The 19012-nt window shown below is 44.3% G+C and overlaps 1 protein-coding gene across 1 annotated transcript in view; it reads right to left on the minus strand.

Annotated features, from left to right (window-relative positions):
• The window catches only part of LOC121680003 (ephrin type-A receptor 5), a 60667-nt gene extending 45717 nt beyond the window's left edge, over positions 1-14950 (minus strand). The window contains 3 exon segments of the mRNA XM_042059142.1: positions 1773-2436; positions 10382-10446; positions 14589-14950. Coding sequence (XP_041915076.1) covers positions 1773-2436; positions 10382-10446; positions 14589-14691 — 832 coding nt within the window. The 5' untranslated portion in view covers positions 14692-14950.
• Positions 14951-19012: the final 4062 nt, after the last annotated feature.

Raw genomic sequence — 19012 nt, forward strand, 5'->3', positions numbered from 1 at the left:
CTAGGACTGTAGCCTATAGATTAGAACTGTGACCTATAGACCTATAGTGTGGGACTGTGGCCTAGCCTATAGAGTGGAACTGTGGCCTATAGAGTGGACCTGTGGCCTATAGGCCTATAGAGTGGAACTGTGAATTTTCATACACCCTGCATACGACAAAAAGTCTGAGGAGAGGTCTCTCGGTTTCCATGGCAACCGGAATGAAGATCTCCGGTACTTGCCGTCTGTGTTCCTGGCATATAAACACATGGGAGAGGGGAAAAGAAGAAAACTTTTGGGCTCTTTGCTCGTCTGCAACACACAAAAAAACACAAGCAGAAAGGTCTCAGCAGCAGAGCATGTGGGAATCACTCAGTCAATACTGGGGAAGCAAACAAGAGGAAGCTGAACAAGCAGTACGCAACCTCATCTTTCCACTACACACACACACACACACACACAGAAAGAGAGAGAGAGAGAGAGAGAGAGAGAGAGAGACAGAGACTCAGGAGTGCCCTGGTCTTTCCACTGCACCCACACACACTCAGGAGTGTCCTAGTAATACCACCACCACCATACCACACACACACACACACACACTCCGGAACATCCCAGTCTTTCCACCGCACTCACACACACACACACACACACACACACACACACACACACACACACTCCAGAACATCCCAGTCTTTCCACCGCACTCACACACACACACTCAGGAGCGCCCAGTCTTTTCACCACACACACAGACACACACACACACACACACACACACACACACACACACACACACACACACACACACACACACACACACACACACACAGGTCTGTGAGAACCCTCAATATAATCAGTGCAGCTGATTGGCTATGTGTTGATGGGAAATGACTGGATACAGTATGTGTCATCCCTGAGAAAGCAGCCAAAGTGTGAGGCCTTGACTCTGTGTTTGGAAATGCTTCCAAAATAAAATGCTCCCTGTTAATTGTCACGGGAGTTAAGGTGCATCATGGGAGTTTAAAAACATGACTCTGCATGAGTCTCTCGCTGCCTGCGTCTGAAAGGGATGATCCGTCTTTTGTGCTGCTGTATAAGGTTTATGTCTCAGCAGCGTAAACAAACACTCAGCTTAAACAAACAAGCACTCTAGTCTGCGGTCTTACTCCAGGGCCCGCCACTGCAGTCTTCAAATGACACCTGTGCCAGACATGCCTTTCAGAAATCACTGCCTCTCAGCAGAACAACAGGCAGGAGAGAGATCTGCTCCACAGCGAGTCCTTAAACCCATTAGAGAGGCCAAGTGTCACCCATACAACAGCTGCTGCTGCCCCTGCTGACGTCTGCCTCACCCCCCCTTTATTAGGCCGCTCTTCACTCACTACCATCCACTACATAACAAAACCGCATACGAAACATAACTACATTAAGGCCTAATGAATGCATATTTTGGTCACATTTCTGTACAAGCTGTATTGTGACTATTCATCACACACAAATATGCTACGTATAATGGTATGTGTAGTATTTTAGGGAAATGTACTTGTACTATGTGATACAGAGAGAATGTTAATGAATGGAGAATTATTATCATTCCAAAGAACAAGGTTACACACTCATAGAAAACCATACTTATTCATTTCCAAATATATGCAAGAATGTGTGTGTGTGTGTGTGTGTGTGTGTGTGTGTGTGAGTGGCTGTGTGTGTGTGTGTGTGTGTGTGTGTGTGTGTGTGTTTCAAACACAGGAGACTGTGCCATCATTGGCAAAATAATGAAGATGTTGACCAACCTTGACAGGAGCCATTAACTTCCTCAAAGCCCGCCTGGCACACACACCTCCCGATGGGCACCAGCCACTCCCCTTCTGCGCTGCAGTGCATTCTGGGTACGTCCTCAGCCACCGAGTTGTTGACACAAGCCCCCGACACCTCCAGGAGCTGTGAGGAGTCCGACCCAGTTATCGTGTCCGGGAAGAGGGCCAGGTTGCGGACAAGAAAAGGACACTTTTTGTAGAAGACGCGCACGGACACCAGAGCGATGCAGGCGCCCAGGTCTTGGAAGGCCAGGTAGAAGCCCTTCTTGGTCAGCGGGCCGACGTCCCTCACCTCCGTGTTCAGCTTCATGACCCGGTCACCCAGGTCCAGCTCGGTGAAGCTCTCGTCAGCGGCGATGGTGTCGATCTTGGTGTACTGGCTCTCGCGCACCATGCGGCCCTCCTCGTCGTTGGACTCGTAGTAGTACATGTTAAAGGTCTCCTTGCAGGTGCCCAGGCCGCCGGGCAGGCTGTTGCAGTCGCGCAGCGTGAACTTGAGCTCCACAAACACACGCTGCGCCCCCTCATTCAGGATCCAGTTGGTCTGCAGCCAATTGTTCTGGTTGTGCTCCATCACTTTGCACACCTGGTACGTGTGGATGGGGGCGTAGTTCTCATCCACCTCTCCGATCTCTTCCCACTGTGGGGGAAATGGCACAAGGAACAAGGATTAGGCAGTGATTACAGATAGCCATTAGGCAGTGATAGTCATTAGCCAGACAACAGCTAACTCTGGGCCAGACGTGGTGGGGATCCGGTAGAGCTCTGGCAGATTATTATTTTATTGTATTAGTGTTATTATATTATTATATTATCATTAACTTGTGTACATTTTTAAAACTAAGACATTAAGACATTTCCCTATACACCAAATGGAGCTTCACCTCTAGTTTTTTTGTTGGGTCTGCTTACAATGACAATTATTTCTATCTATCTATCTATCTATCTATCTATCTATCTATCTATCTATCTATCAACTTGAAAACAGAGGTCTTTGATATGTTATTTCATGATGTCATGCAGTAGGCCTCTAGCCCTACAAGCCAAAAGGCTCCAGACCAAACAATTGAGAGCAAATTCCATCCATCCTACGGCCAAGATGATGCACAAACATCCAAGCGACTCAATTTCCATCGTCAGTGGTCGTCGTCCTGTTTGTTTAATATGCTGTATCTATATATCTATCTTTCTATCGTTTTACAGCTGACCGCCATTTTGGCTTTTTCTAGGTAGGTATAAGTTGATGATGTAAAAGGAGACAAAGAGACTAATGCCAGAGTTGGCCTAACACCCATGGTGTGTAACCCCTCCAGGAAGCATTCAAATTCACCACCAGTCGAAAAACTGTCGAAACTGTCAAACTGCTTCTATTCTTATTTGTCAGACTCAACCTTCTTTTTATCCACAGACAAAAAGTGAATATACAATTACACACGGAGCTAGCACACAGATAAGGGATAGTAGATTTGAAAATTATTGTTCTGTTAAGACAACTAATTCTAGAGAATCAGAGCATCTGCCTTCATACACAAAGGATAATAACAACTATACAAATGTTTTCAGAAAAAGAGGACAGTTTGTCACATTTTGGCTGTCTCAGTATTTCCAGGGCATGAGTGAATTTCCCAGAGTAAAAACAGACCTTTTGGAGATAAACTGAAGATATACTGGACACTGTTCTCACAGCATTCGAAAGTGACTGACAACACATAGGTTCATTACTTCAATATATATATATATATATTTAGCTAGATAGATACTTTATTCAGATCTAGAATGTTAGGCATTCAGTCAGAATGTAGATATTTCATTCTTTCTTTTTTCTTTCTTACTTTCTTTCTTTCTTTCATTTTTTCTTTCATTTCTTTCTTTCTCTAATTCTTTCTTTCTCCCCCTTTTTTTGATTCCCCCTGTGTCTCCTTTAGTGTTTGCTCCTGCTTTCTCAGGCTGCTCAGGCGGAGGGTATAGTGGCCCTACCTTGGCATTGTGTCAGTGTCTGCTTTGTAACGGGAGACTCACAGAGTGGACATTGCTTGGGGCTCTGAACTTTTCAGGCTGATAATATGAGACAGTTCTCAGTGACATCACCGTACAAAAACACTATTTTTGAAAGAGAGCAGCTTTCTCTTCAGAATTTCTTTGTAGCAGCAAAAGCATCAGTGCAAGTAAATATCTTTTTTTACTCATTCACGTTCACTTTTTCAACTACTGCAAGCAGTCAAAATCGGTTCGAAGGAGAATTTCCTTTCATTTCTAGATCCATTCATATTTGAATAATTCCTCCATACAGTATAACTTATTTTGTGATCTTGCATAAGAAAAATGGATCAGTGAATCTGTGAATGTGTCACTAAGATGAGAAAGGCAAATACAATTTTATATGGCATTATTATTGAACATCAAAGCTACATATTAGCCTATTAGTTGTTCTCGTGGCCAAAATGGTATATGTATTGAATATTTTTTTTAAATGCCTGAGGAAACGCATTGAGAGAAAACCCCTAGTTTTCCACATGAAAAATACAAGTAAAATAATAAGAATGATAAATACAATAGTAGAATTAATAATAATAAAATAAGAACAGAGAAAAGAATATGTAGAAATATTAGTACTACTGCTAATAATAATAATAATAATAATAATAATAATAATAATTGTGATAAATAATTAAAAAAATAAAACTGGTTAAAAAAACTAAAATAGTTGTTATGTAAATATTAATAGTGTACTATTTGGAAAGTAAAATAAACCAAGAAGCCAAAATGACTAGAATCCAATTAGAATTGACCCTCAATGCAAAAGAAATGAGGTTGCATGACTCCCTCACTAATAGAAATACTGCCCAACTTCAGGCTAACTCTTTCCATGTGCGTTGCTCTAAACCGAAGCTAGTTTGTCCCAACACAGACCTTCCAGGGGCAGATGAAGGGAAAGACAGCTCTGGATGCCTTCCAAAATCTCAGTTCAGTAAAGACGGGTCTAAACCAATAATCTTTTTGTATACAAAAAAACTCTCCATGATGGTCATGCAGGCCATTAAACATATAATATAGTGGTGTCATATATTATAAGAGACAGCGGTGTGTGCCATAGACTGAACAGAGATCAAATGCAGAACAGAATGCTACGCACACTATTCAGAGTTCTTAGAGTACTTCACCATGCACTGACATAGAGCTCACATCCATCATGTGAAGTAGTCAGTACAAAAAGACTCAGTGGTGTGGTTTTGTGCATGAAAAGACACTAACGGCTTCAGAGAGAGCCAAGCTTTGAGTGTTTTTTTTCAAGATGTGCTTTTCATAAGCCCAAATATCTATGCATATATGCTTGAACAAGTGCATAAATATTTTACCATAATTTATATTTCAAGTGTGAAATCTAAATAAAACAATAAAGTGTGACCTTTCACTCCATTTCCAGGTGCCATATTAAGCTTATGCAATTCAAATCACACATATACGCAATCGCCCATGATCAAATTATGCACATCCACATTTCAAAACACTGCACACTTTCTCAATTATCCTCGTATCCTTTTAACCACATCTCTAAGCAAAAAATGTCACACAAATAACGTTTGTGTGCATGTGTAAAAATGTCACATAAATAACAGAATACAGCATTAGCAGATTCTCTGCTGCCATTCATGGCAACTTCTCCATTTATTTCAGGCAGCCACGTGCTCGTCTGTCCCATTAAGGCTCTTTGAAACTCATTCATGCTTCCCCTCCCCGTGATAAACACAGGACTTTCTCTCGCGCAGTCGGCCGAGGTGCTTTAATGCATCGCGTTAAAGACGACACAGTTATAAAGCATCTCCGTGAACCACAGCAAATGGCTTCCTTTCATATTAGCATAATGTGTTCAAGTCCACGCGACTATGATCTAGTAAATTACACAGGCTTGTCTGCATGCAAATAACGGCCAGTCCAACGCATGCAGAGCACTGTCGGTTATTAAAATCTTGTATGATAACATGGGTGCTTGGGCACATAATAAAACACGGTGGATTTAAATAAAAAGTGATTTGGAACACATTCTCTAAGGACATAAACACGCTGGCGGATACAATGGCAAACACATGCACGGCTTTCAAAGAGTTAGTCCACATCATGCAGCTTTCAAAGGGGCATTGTACATACTGTACATATGTGCATCCAGTTTAAAATATAGTGCCTCACCAACATACTTTAATGGTTACTTCAATATGCTTCACACATCCAGTTGCAAAGGCAGCCTACTTGTTCTGCCATAAATCTGTCTAGACTAGACTGTCACAGAGGCAATACATGAAAATGTTACTTTTAATTAAATGCATACTATAAATAATCTGCATCTCTCTTTTTTTGGACAAGTTATCATTGAATGTGGTTAAAGTCAATCATTGTACAGTACTTGCTCTCAATATTTAGCAAAAACACTTCCAGATTTACGGCATACTTAATGAGGATGTTTCCTTCCCAATTACTCTTGCAAATAACAGTAATTACTGATATTGACATGAGATGTTTTTGTATTTGTTTTCCAAATAGCCTCTTCAGTCCTCCAGTCCTCTGTTCTTGCTGAAGCCTGAGGAAGCTGTCTGTAAGCCGCGTCCAACCTTTTCCTGGCCCCTGGTTGATCATCTCTAATAGGATTTGTCTCCCTACACTGGGACCAGCATGGCTCTGCAGGCCTCAGGTTGGATATAGTACACTTACTCCTCTCTTTCTCTCTCTCTGTCTCTCTCTCTCTCTGTCTCTCTCTCTCTCTCTCTGTCATAAATATTAACCTTGTCTGAACCCTATTGGATATTCTGTCACGCAAACGCTGACAGTTATGGAATGGCATCTGTCACCTGAGAGCTGTATACAACAGACAGAACACATCTAAAATATCTCGAGGGAAATTTAAAGAATGTAATATGTGCGCAGTTTGCTTCAAAAGTGATTAATTTCTATGTGAGTTTATGTACCAATGCCATTTGAGACTGATTATCACTATATTTTACTCATTACTCACTCACAGTCATGGGGCTCAATTCCTCCCTATCTTTCACACAGGCATCTCTCTGTAGTGTCCATAATCATGAAAAAAAAAACAGCACAGTTTACCATTCTGGTGCAAACTACATTTCTAAAGGACCCCATCTATGTGCTTGCATTGTATTAGTATTGTGTGTAACTGTAGGGAAGTGTGATGAAATCCGTATTGCATCCAGGGTTTCATTTCCCAACAGGCATCTTTGAGGACAGCTCGGCCTCCATTCCTTTCTTCCTCGGCACATCCTCTATGCAGCCATTCTTCTCCTCCGCTACTCCCCCTCTATCACTTTGTTTTCTATCCATCCATTCATCTCTCATCCTACTGAGTTCCTCTATTCCCCACTCCGTCTCTCTCTGTCCAGTTCCACTGCTCGCTCTCTCTCTCTCCTCTCTCTCTCATCTCTTGCCTACTGAGTTCCTCTCTCTCTCTCTCTCTGTCCAGTTCCACTGCTCGCTCTCTCTCTCTCCTCTCTCTCTCATCTCTTGCCTACTGAGTTCCTTTCTCTCTCTCTCCCTCTCCCTCTCCCTCTCCCTCCTCTCTCTCTCTCTCCCTCTCCTCTCTCTCTCTCTCTCTCTCCTCTCTCTCTATCTCCACTGCACTTTTCTGTCCCTGTCTCTCTCTTTCTCTCTGTCATTATTATGGCTCCCCTGAGACCAGGGCATGGTGGACACTCACTGTAGGCAGGCATGGCCGCTTCCAGATACACACACACACACACACACTCACACATACACATTGTAGGCAGGCATGGCCGCTTCCAGACACTCACACACACACACTGTAGGCAGGTACGGCCGCATTCAGAAACACACACACACACACACACACACACACACACACTCACACACACACACACACACACACACACTGCATGAACACTTCCAGGTCATGTCGAATCAGCCGCAGCGCTGACACCAGGACGCTCTAAACACACATGTTTGCGCAAAGGTCTCTTCACTGCAACATCTCAAACACACACCCACACACTGGCACACACACACACACACATACCAGCTTACCTCAATGCCTCAATTTACACCAGCACAGTACACACATTCTCTCTCTCTCTCTCTCTCTCTCTCTCTCTCTCTCTCTCTCTCTCTCTCTCTCTCTCTCTCTCTCTCTCTCTCTCTCTCTCTCTCTCTCTCTCTCTCTCTCTCATGCACACACACACACACATACACAACACTCAATAATGAGTCCACACTAACCCTTTGCCCCACAAATGCACACACTCACACACACTGAGCCTTTCCTTCCCCCACCTCACCCCTCATCACCCACTCAGAGTGAAAGAGGGAGAGAGAGAGAGAGAGAGAGAGAGAGAGAGAGAGAAATGGAGAGTGTGCTCTGCTCTAACCCCATAGGACTCCATCCCCATAACACATCATTAGCGTCCATTCCCGCCCCCTCCACCACACACACACACACACACACACACACACACACACACACCTGCTGTTCCCCTGTCACAGGTGAGGCTGGCCTCGGCTGGGGACACAGGGAAATGGATGCCCTGCCGTGACACACAGCCAACTTCAAAACCCTCAGCAAGAATAAATACACGCATGTTGGTCTCCCTCTCTCTCTCTCCCGCTCTCTTTTTCTCTCTCTCCCGCTCTCTTTCTTTCTCTCTCTCTTTCTCACTCTCTCAGCTGTTTTTAGCCCACCTCCCCCTCAGCACAGAGGTAATGTTAGGGTATGAAGAGGCTTTAACAGTGGGGGTCAGGTACGTGTCATTCCCCTTCAGCAAAGGAAGTGTGTGGGTGTGTGTGTGTGTTGGGGAAGGGGGGAGGGGGGGGGGGGGGGGGGCAGCGGGCACCCTCGGCCAGCACAAAGCCAGGATTTAGCTGAGCTCCGGCAAATCGTCTGGTTGATTTGGAAAAGCTGGGCTCAGCCCAACACCCTCAGAACAGTTCAGAAAGACAGAAAGCAAGTGGTGGAAATGGGGGGGGGGGGGGGGTAAAAATGTCTTCTGTCTTTTTTTTCTCTTTTGGTGGGCTTCACCCATCCACTGTTTCTGCCAAGGTAACCGTTCAGTCAGTGGTGTGCTTTGAAGTCGGGGAATCTAAAGCCCATCGTTTGTCAGCGGCATCTGTTACAGATTCCACTGACCTAATTAAACAAATTGCACACAGTCAACTGAAGAGAAATGCAATCCCTAAATAATACACCAAATCAGTGTGGGCATGCAGGATCAGAGCAGATGTCATATCTAATGCACAGCTCTGAAGTCGCTTCCTATGAAATAAGCATTTATTTTCTTTTAAAAATTATTTAAATGTTCTGCGCTAAAGTTACTGTATGACCTTACCGCCTCTCAGTGGATGCAAATGAGAATATGTTAACATTTCCAAATGCTAACTAATGCTGAGCTGCAGTCATACATCACTTTTGGTGGCACGGCCTGCTTTTGTGTTCACTAATGACACACTGTTGCAGCATTACGTCATTATTCAGCAGTGGTGGCCGCTCGCCTGAAACACCAGCAGTTCGCTCGGGGGACAGTTCCCCCTGTAAGTTTGTGATGGGGACACGCTCTCATCGCCGTGTGACTGATGAGCTCTCTCTCTCGTGTCATAAACGCTACATCTCGCCCGGCTGCCCACACCCGGGGGTCAGGTTTCCACGTCCCTTTTCAAAACCGTGTGGGATATTCATCATGTGCCAGAACAGGTGCAGCGGTGCTGCATAGCTGGAGAGTGAAAAAGGCCCTTTTTATTGTGGGAGAAGCTGCATTATTGAAGCTACACAATGAGCTGGAGACGGCCCGGGCTCCGCCACAGGAAGCCGCGCCGCGCCGCACCGCGCCGCGATAGGACCGCCGGAGCCGCGAGCTGTTTGAGCTCCAGCAACAACAAAGGACTCGACGCCAGCTGGGCCCGGCGCTTACACGCCGCGGCCCCTGAAACAGCGGCGAGAACGAGCAACGCAGCGCTGACAGACATCCACTGTACACAACCCAGAGAGCTTCACTCCCACACGCACAAAGACACTGCAAGGCATACACAATACACTGCTGAGAAACCCTCCTGAGATTTACCTCTTCACCGGTGAACATTTATTTCCAGATCAGGCAGCCTCATGCCCACAACATTAAAGCAAAATGTCAAATTGGGCAGACCTGCATCCTCTTTGGACTTTTAATGACCATACATTTTGTGTATGTGTTTTCTGTTTAAATATGCAGGCTAAAATGTAATGTTAAACACATATAGCATCGATACTGTTTACTGATTCTAGGTTCTCCTTACAGGTCATGTTTAAATATAGTTTAAAAAAATTATTTTTTTTTTCACATTTGTGTAAAAGTAACACGAGAGCAACACACCGTTAAAAATGCACATGAAATCGAGCAGTGTACTGTATTTTCAAGGCGCTATGTAAACCTGATGGGTCCAGAAGACAAGGAAAGGTCATATGCTCTGACGAATAGTCCATTATTTTTCACTTTGGGGCTTGTCTGAGCCTGCACTCAGGGGGAAAGTGAGACCTTGAGACGCGTCCGGACTGTGTGTTAATGCCGCCTGCGGTGTGGCTGGACCGTGAAACTTACCCCGTTCTTTGGGTAGGCTATCCATCCGTCGTCACCCATCACAGACCGAGAATCCAGTAAATTCACTGCAGAAAGGCACAAAGAGAAAAGAGGACATATTAAGTTGCCTTGCGAGGCTCTCGATTCAGCGCACCACTTTCAAAACACGACTGCAGGTCTGCTGAGGAAAAAGTCTCCATTTCAAAAACTATTTTGATACACCCCGCTTTCAAAAGGACTAAAAGCGAGAGCTGGCAACAACACCAGCCAAGCCTCTCACACACTCGCATTGGTCTAACGTACAAAGACAACAGCAATCAGTCACACACTTTCATTGGCATCCTCACTCATACAACCAGCACAAAATGAGAGTATAATTTAAATGACATCCTCCATTGCCTTGAGTATAATTTGTTGAATTAATGTAAGGGTTTTAATACCATTTTATTTCACAAGTACTAAATGTCACATTCTACTTACTCAGTCCTTATAACCATATCCATACACAGCACATCCCATTCACAGCAGTATGGGTGCCTGAGTTTACTGCACATTCCCTCAAGTTTACTACCCACCACTACCTGAGCTGAAGTGTCATTTATGATCAGGCTTGTGCAAAATTCCAGAATTGAATTGAAACTGGCTCTTAAATTCCAATAAAATTCTTGAATTTCACTTGCATTTAAATTGAGGTAGCAAACAGGAAGCAGAATTGCAATTCGAATTGTGCACAACCCTGGAGTGCACGAGTGTTGGCTCGGTCCAAACATTTGTGTGCTACACTCCGCTGATCAATTCACTCATGGCCCATCAGCCGAGCGTGCTTCCTGGTGTGACCTTTCTGCACGATCCAATCAGTCGGGCTCAGCTGTGGCGGCCGGAGGTCCCTGGCACTGCGTCGCGGTTAATGGCCCCCCCCCCCTCTCCCACGCACAGCAATTACGGCTGGCGCCGCCCAGACCACCTCCATTAACATACGATAACGCCGGTCACGCATGAAGGGGCCGCAGGAAGCCTCCAGCAGCCACAGACAACGTCGCGGCGTTTAGAGATGGCCATAGGTGTTACAACGCAGCATTTAGAGATGGCCATACGTGTTAGGATGCGCTGCTTAGAGATGGCCATAAACTACGTGTTACAACGAACCGCTTAGAGATGGCCATACGTGTTACAACGCACCGCTTAGAGATGGCCATACGTGTTACAATGCACCGCTTAGAGATGGCCATACGTGTTACAATGCACCGCTTAGAGATGGCCATACGTGTTTCAGTGCACCGCTTAGAGATGGCCATGCGTGTGCCCTGGACCTCTGCCTGAGAGTGGGAATAACTTTGATACATATTGTAGGTTTTCATTGATAACAGAGATGTAATGGGAAGAATGGGAGAGAATGAAAAAGTACTGTATGGACACGGCTACACGGGTGCCTGGAGGGACAATGTGCCGTCCAGCAAAATCTCACACTGTACGCTGCACTGCACGCAGTAGGCAAACCAGTCCATACTCTCAGACAACCCCGTCATTTCAAACCTTACAAATCCTACATGTAGCAATCAGTCCTTGCTAAATGGGGTCTCTGTGTGTGTGTGTGTGTGTGTGTGTGTGACTGTGTGTGTGTGTCTCTGTATGTGTGTGTGTGTGTGTGTGTGTGTGTGTGTGTGTGTGTAAGCACACCACTTGAATGACAGACATTGATGTGCATTGTTCTACTTAAAATAAAATGTGTCCTGAGGAAAAGCACAAAGGCCTAATTAGAACAACAGCAGAAGTAGTGAGTGCTGAACTAGATCACTGTCGGGGGGTAGTGTCCATCAGGCGATGGAGGAAAGACTGGCTGGAACAAAGACACAGTTAATTCTGCGCTGTGCTGCGCTGCACTGTTGTCCACTCTCTAGCACTACTTGTTCGATGTACTGTCCCTCCAACTCGAAGATTTTTCACAAAAGCAAAGTAGATCTACTAAAGTAGATCAATAAACAAATTAATAAATTGGAAACTTAAAATTTGGTCTCATCTTGCAGTTTCTACAGAAGCTAGATATGGAAATTATCTTCTGTTGTTGACATCTCCAGGCTGACCCATTACCGTGTGTAAAAAAAAAAAAAAAAGAAATTACAACAAATTTGAACACAACCCAGGGATACTTTGTTATTGAAACACTCAAAAACAGAACCATTTCCCCTAAAGAGCAAACATGCTGCTGGAATGCGGCCTCTGAGAAGCCAGCAGCTGTGTGGAGTTCCATAAATGGGTTTCTGTTGTGGAGTTTCCCCCGATATAGACAGAAAAGTGCGGCCGTCCCGTCCGGCAGCTTGTGCCCGGTGGGTAAGGGAGTCGCAGGCAGACAGAGCTCATTTAAAGAGGCGGTTGTTCTCCTTCTCTCTCTCTTTTTTCTCTCTTTTCTCTCTCCCTCTCTTTAGGTCAACGTAGTGTCCGTATTGGCAGAGGGATTCTGGCCCAACCTGCTGTCTGTCGGTGTCAGTGAAGCATTGCCGCCCTATAATCAATCACTTTGCTGTCAGCCTGCTGTGCATTATCCATATGCTGTCTCATTTAAACTGCTCATTTAAATCCTCTCTTGAACTGCACCAAGTCCTGAGAAGGCAAATATCAAACAATAACTAAATATATTTCTATATATATATAAAAAAAGGGAAATTGACATGTGCCTTACTATTATTAAGTTATATAATATTGCAGTATGTTATGAAATGACATCAAACTGCTATTGAAGGCATCAAAGAAATGATTCTGGTAGTTATGATTATGGTGAGACTTGGCATTTTGTTATATTGCGATTAACGACTGTCTCAGTCATGCGGTCTTTGTCTTGTCTTTGTCTTGTCGCCACCGTAGTTTAGACATGCAAAAGGCATACTGCTGCCTTTATGCTGCCGCCACTCTGACTTCTAAGTCTGAGAACATGATCATAACAAATTTAAAACAAAACAAAAGATAAAAAAAAAACACCAAATTCACACAACCCTATGAAAGATGTTGCACATAATGTGAACACTTAACGTGTATATTCAACCTATAGATTATTTCCAACTCAGTCCAACTTACTGTAAAAGTGGAAGGCCTGAAGTCATGACCCTAAGTCACTGTCTTAAACTTCTAAACACCAGTGGTGCCAAGCCAGGACTATCATGATTATTCAAGTATAAATATTAACACAGACAAATTATAGAAATACTGTGAAATGCACATAACAAAATCACTACCTCATCTATATATGAGTGAGTTTTTCATTTATGAATGCACAACAATGCACCAGGCTCAAAGAACCGTATATTTACACATTGCTGAATATATTCCTTCTGCAAAACATAAAATAGGAATTTGGAGTCACACAATGACATCTTGAGTAAAAAAAGGTTTTAATTTCATTATCAGCATCCGACCAATGTTCACATGGACACTTTTAAATGGTGTTTATCTTACTGCTACAAAGTACTATGTTGTTACACGCACAGTACTTATCATTTATTCTCATCAATGCCATCGCATTCACTTATTTTGCCTTATAATAATTTTAATGAATTAATCGTCTATTCATGTTGATGAACTATTAGCCTTTCTACATTTGCACTTCCCTAAACAGTAGGGAACGCGCTTTGTCGTATTTTCGGCAGTAATCAAAAAGCGCAAAGGTAGGCGAGGTTTTATGGACCCGGCAAGAACATGTTCCTGGACATCGTTATCAAGGGGACGCGCCGTTATCGCACTTCTGAATGAGTCAACCATATGGCTAACCACACGTGGTGACATTTGAACTTTAGGTTGGCGACACACTGAGGCACTTTCCTTTGATCCGATACGAAGCATGAAGAAGTATTGTCGACTACCTCAAGAGCAGGGGAGTAATATCTAACAAGAACTTTTAACACTGCGTGTGACCTAATCATTCAGATGCAACGGCTACAATACGCGCAGACGAAACCTGTTCTGTAGAGGCAGTTTTATCATCCGTTTCGGGTAGGCTAGGTGACAACCGTTGAATTAGACCAAATAGCCATCGTTACAGGCAAATATATGTGAATGAACAAGACATTTTTGCCACACTTCCAAATAAAATCGTTAGACATGTGTCAAATACAGGTTTCAATACAGCCTGTGCCCTGATCCGTACCCACATGCTCCGGAGTACTTTTTAAATGGACCCCGCGCGTAACAGGGCATCAGTGTCAAACACAAAATGACAGGAAAGTAATGTGCATCCTACCTTCATTATTTGGTATACTGAGTGTCCTCAACGCAGCACAGCTGAGAAGACAGATCCACACTTTAATGCAAAGAGGTTTGATATAACTCCACTGCGAAACCATAGTCGTTTGACAGAAAATGCCGTTTTTGCACTGAGCACGAAATCAAAGCACTGGATTTTCAACTCAGTGTAGCGTTACCGACAGTAGCCTGGCGGAGACATGAGTGTCAGTTGTGAAAGTTGTAAGGAAATAAAGCCGCATTTGACCGGTGTGGTGAGGCAGCGCGCACGGCTTCGGTCTGTTGTGGCATGGAGAGCTTCTCCGGTTGAAGCAGCCGAGCTGTCAGTACCCGCGCAGACCGAGTGCACGCGGGGGCGGAGTAAACCACAAAGAGAAGTCCAACCGACAGCCGCTGATGAGTCAATGTCTGTTGTTTAGTGAAATACGATGGAGGTATGATAGGGTTATTCGGTCTGGGGTGAGAGACAGATAACAGTCAAAACAAATTCGATACAGGATCAAGTAGCAACATAGAAGTGGGGAATTTGTTACTGATTGTCTTAGCAATCGAAATGACGACTCAAAGCTTAATTGACAGTGAGAGGCAAGTCGCTTCAAACTCAGCACTTTAGCAAAGGCTATGATTTCCTGTTTATAGGCCACAACAAGGACATAAGACAATGACATAGGGCTAGGATATGTAGGAAATATATTTAATGTTATCCAAAAAACAAAATGTTTTTCAACATTTTTTCAACACATATTACACACTCCCTCCTAAAAGTAACTGTCAATCTAAAATAAATGGGACAGGATTGGAATATTTATTTAAACACTTCTGGGTCATGTTCTTTTCAGAGAATAGATGAAAGCATGTACAGTAGGTGATATCTAGGTAGGCTATATCACAGTAGGCTGTCATCCCATGGAGAATTAAACAAACAGTAGGCCCACATCCGCTATTTCATAGTTAGCTGCAACCTTTCTTTGACTGTCTATGGCTGCCACAGACTGGAACTCATTCCTCCCTTTGGACGACTCTTCAGTGGCACCATGCAAAGATGTTTACTACAGCAGCATGGAAACAGCTTCAGGAAGTTTTGTAATGACATTTCAGCAAACAACTGTCATCCTTCATTCCCAGGGTTATTGCAAAAAACTAAAGGTATGTGTGAATGCTGTGTCAAACTATAACCATATACAGCAGAGAATGGAGTTTTCAGAATGCAACGAAAGATTGGGAAATACATTGCATTTCTTCAAGCATTTCCTAATATGGAACTACAGTATGTAACCCAATTTAGCAGTCCTTAGGGAAAAACAATTTTCTATTGTTCTCAAGTTCTTTAACAATTTAAAAGAAAGATGGTGGCAGACAATTATGTTTTCTCTTTTTTTCTCATGTGCCCTCACCAAAAAAGAACTCTCCATCTTTATAATGTCTCTGAATTGCTTTGGTCTCCTTAATTATTACCCATATTCCAGTGGGGTGCCCCCGTGACACCTCCCACGCTCCTCAGCTTTGCCCATTCAGGCAGACGGGGAGAGGAATGCAGGGAACAGCGGGATCCATCGCTTCATGTTTCAACTTTGGGACGTGAAAGTGACAGGCTAAAGAATCACCGCCACGCCAGCTTCATCGTCAGCGCTGCTCCGTGGGGTGTGTGTGTGTGTGTGTGTGTGTGTGTGTGTGGGGGGGGGGGGGGGGGTGTTTCTGCAAAATTAACCATTATTGTGTCCTGCCAATTTGATTAGTTCTTTCACTTGTCATTTTAATCACACGGTGAACAGGAACGCTTTGCCTCTCTTGTGCTCACACATACTTCCATTCATTAGTGAACACTAAATTGCTCCTGTAAAACATTATTTAATCCCTGATGGCCAATTTCCTGCCCCCGTCATGCTTCGAGATAAGAGTCCGAGCCTTGGAGATGCTTCTGGCAGGTTGGGAGATTAGGACCCTTATTTATTGATAATGTGCAATTGCAAACGTGATGACGACGTCCCTGAAAACAATGGCCCAATGTCTGCCTGGGGCATAATGACCTATGAATCTTTCAACTGACCTAAATGACATCCATTATCCATTTCTATGCCCTGCCAGTGATTAGGCATGGCCACCTTACATTTAATATCAATCTGTTGTTGATTACACCTTTGTTTTTATTCACTTTATTTTTTCTTCCCCATCGTCACCTTCAGTAGGGTGACCGCTTGAGTATGCAGCCTACGGTGCGGGTAGAGAGAACAGCCACAGGTGACCAAGGGACAGCAGGTCATGTGTCAGGCTGTGGAGGCGAGAGGAGCGGAGCGGAGTGGAGGTCCGGTTTCGGCAGCTGCAGCTGTGCTGTCGGCACCGATAAGCACTCACTGCTGTTTACACAGGCCACGGGAGCGCTCGGGAGCGCAGGACTGGGGAGGACTGGCCTCGTGTTTACCCATAAATTCAGCTGGGACAAGTCCAGTCCTGGTCACAGGGTCTCCAGACTATGGGGTAAGCACAACGAGCATAGGTGACAGACATTGTTCAGGCAGTGGAGTGGAGTGGAGTGGGCGATTTCTAATCACTTAACCAGTGAACTCCACAGAGAAGGGGCATTTGCTGCTCCAAAATACATGATTGTTTTCTCATACTACGTGATAGATTGACAGAACAGAAAAACAAAACAAAAAAACAGAAGCGATCTGAGACCAGTGAGCATTAGGAATGGGAGTGTGTGTTTGTGTGAGATTAGAACATTTTGGCCAGCCCCCTTGGGAGACCATAATGATCTCAGGAAGATAATTATTTTTTGATAGAATTCAAACGAGTTTTGTCTCCCAGCACCCTCTGAAGTGCATATACCTCCCAGTTTGAGGAATAAACAAATTAAATGGTTATACAATTTCAATATAGCCATAACTAGACCCAAATAACCACAAGATATGAATACAATAAATAACATTAATGTTACTCGGTTGCATCATTTTGGGCTACTTTCTATTAAACACACGTTCCTGCCTGAGAACAATAGAATGAGTCCTTTTCAAGGTCATATTATTCAGACCTTAACCTTGCAGTTGATGGTAGATCTGGCAGTCAACCCACCCTGGTGGCGGAGCAGTGGGCTGGGTTAAGGTACTGTAACTCGCGGAGAAGCGCTAACATATGGTCATTATGTGACCAGCATACAAACTACCCCCAAAGTAGAGCAGGGCAGCCCTAAACTCAGCAAGCATGGGCAGCTTTGTCCTCTCGCTGTCTGTGTCGCTGAGATCGGAGCCTTTCATAGAAGTGTAAAGCATGAGAAAAAAGCCTTTGTTAATGTCATACAGCCAGTTATAGCCTGCTTTCCTCTGTTCTGTGGTAGAGTAGAGCTCTCAGTCGTAAGTCGAATATAGACGACATCATTGGCATCACCCCCAATTTAAAGAAATCCCAATGACTGATTGGATTGCGTTGAGAGATTAACGTCTGCATTTAAGAGCTAATTAGTGTCTTGTGCTTTACGTAATGATAATTACAGGTAGCACACCGCTTCAGGTGCAGTGATCGGGATGTCACTTCAGCTGAGCGGCGGCATGGAAATCAGTCAAACTGCTCAGTGGAAAGCTGGTGTTTAGGGGTGTGTGTGAGGGTGTGTGTGTGTGGGGGGGGGGGGGGGGGGGGGGGGCAGAGGGGGGGTGCTAAGCTGCACTGCTCGGGGGAGGTTTTAGGAGCAAGTGTGTAGTACCTCTCTAAGCCCCTTTATCCAACCAGAACAAATGTTTAATGTCAGGGGTCAGTGTCCAGCGCATTACTGGGAAAGGGAGTTAGTTAGTGTACAGCCACTTCCCACAATCACCCAGCACATAAACACACCGCACAGCCGTAGCTGTGGGTTTGTGTAGACAACGGCCATATTGGCGTTACAAACTAACCCCATGCATTTCTATGGAGGATTTTTTGAGTGCTGTGTCTCCTCATTAGAAAGTCTCTGGCTTTATTCACTGATTACAGATGATTTACTTTGAGCAAGATGCAATGCTTACACAGGATGTGACTAAAGAAACCTTTGGGTACCATTTTGGCAGCGTGTGATTCTACAGTAATAGCAGGCGATGATTTGGCTGATGACACTGACTGTTCAGCTCTCTAGCGATGCTTTATCCGCTTCATGGCAACTCTGCTCCTGAAACACTATAAAAGAAGCCTAAATTTGCCTGAAGCACACACACATACACACATGCATACACACACCACACACACACACACACACACACACACACACACACACCCTTATAAGAGTGCCCTCAATATCCAGCCTGGTGGAGCTTCATTTTGGCTGTGCACTGCTTGGCCCAGCTGTCTCCAGTACAAATCTTCTTACAGGAGGGGGTGAGGGGGTTGGGAGTGTGTGTGTGTGTGTGTGTGTGTGTGTGTGTGTGTGTGTGTGGAAGGGGGGGGGTCTGAAATGGCCGT

Source organism: Alosa sapidissima, chromosome 13 (genome assembly GCF_018492685.1).
Source record: "Alosa sapidissima isolate fAloSap1 chromosome 13, fAloSap1.pri, whole genome shotgun sequence".
Taxonomy (NCBI): domain Eukaryota; kingdom Metazoa; phylum Chordata; class Actinopteri; order Clupeiformes; family Clupeidae; genus Alosa; species Alosa sapidissima.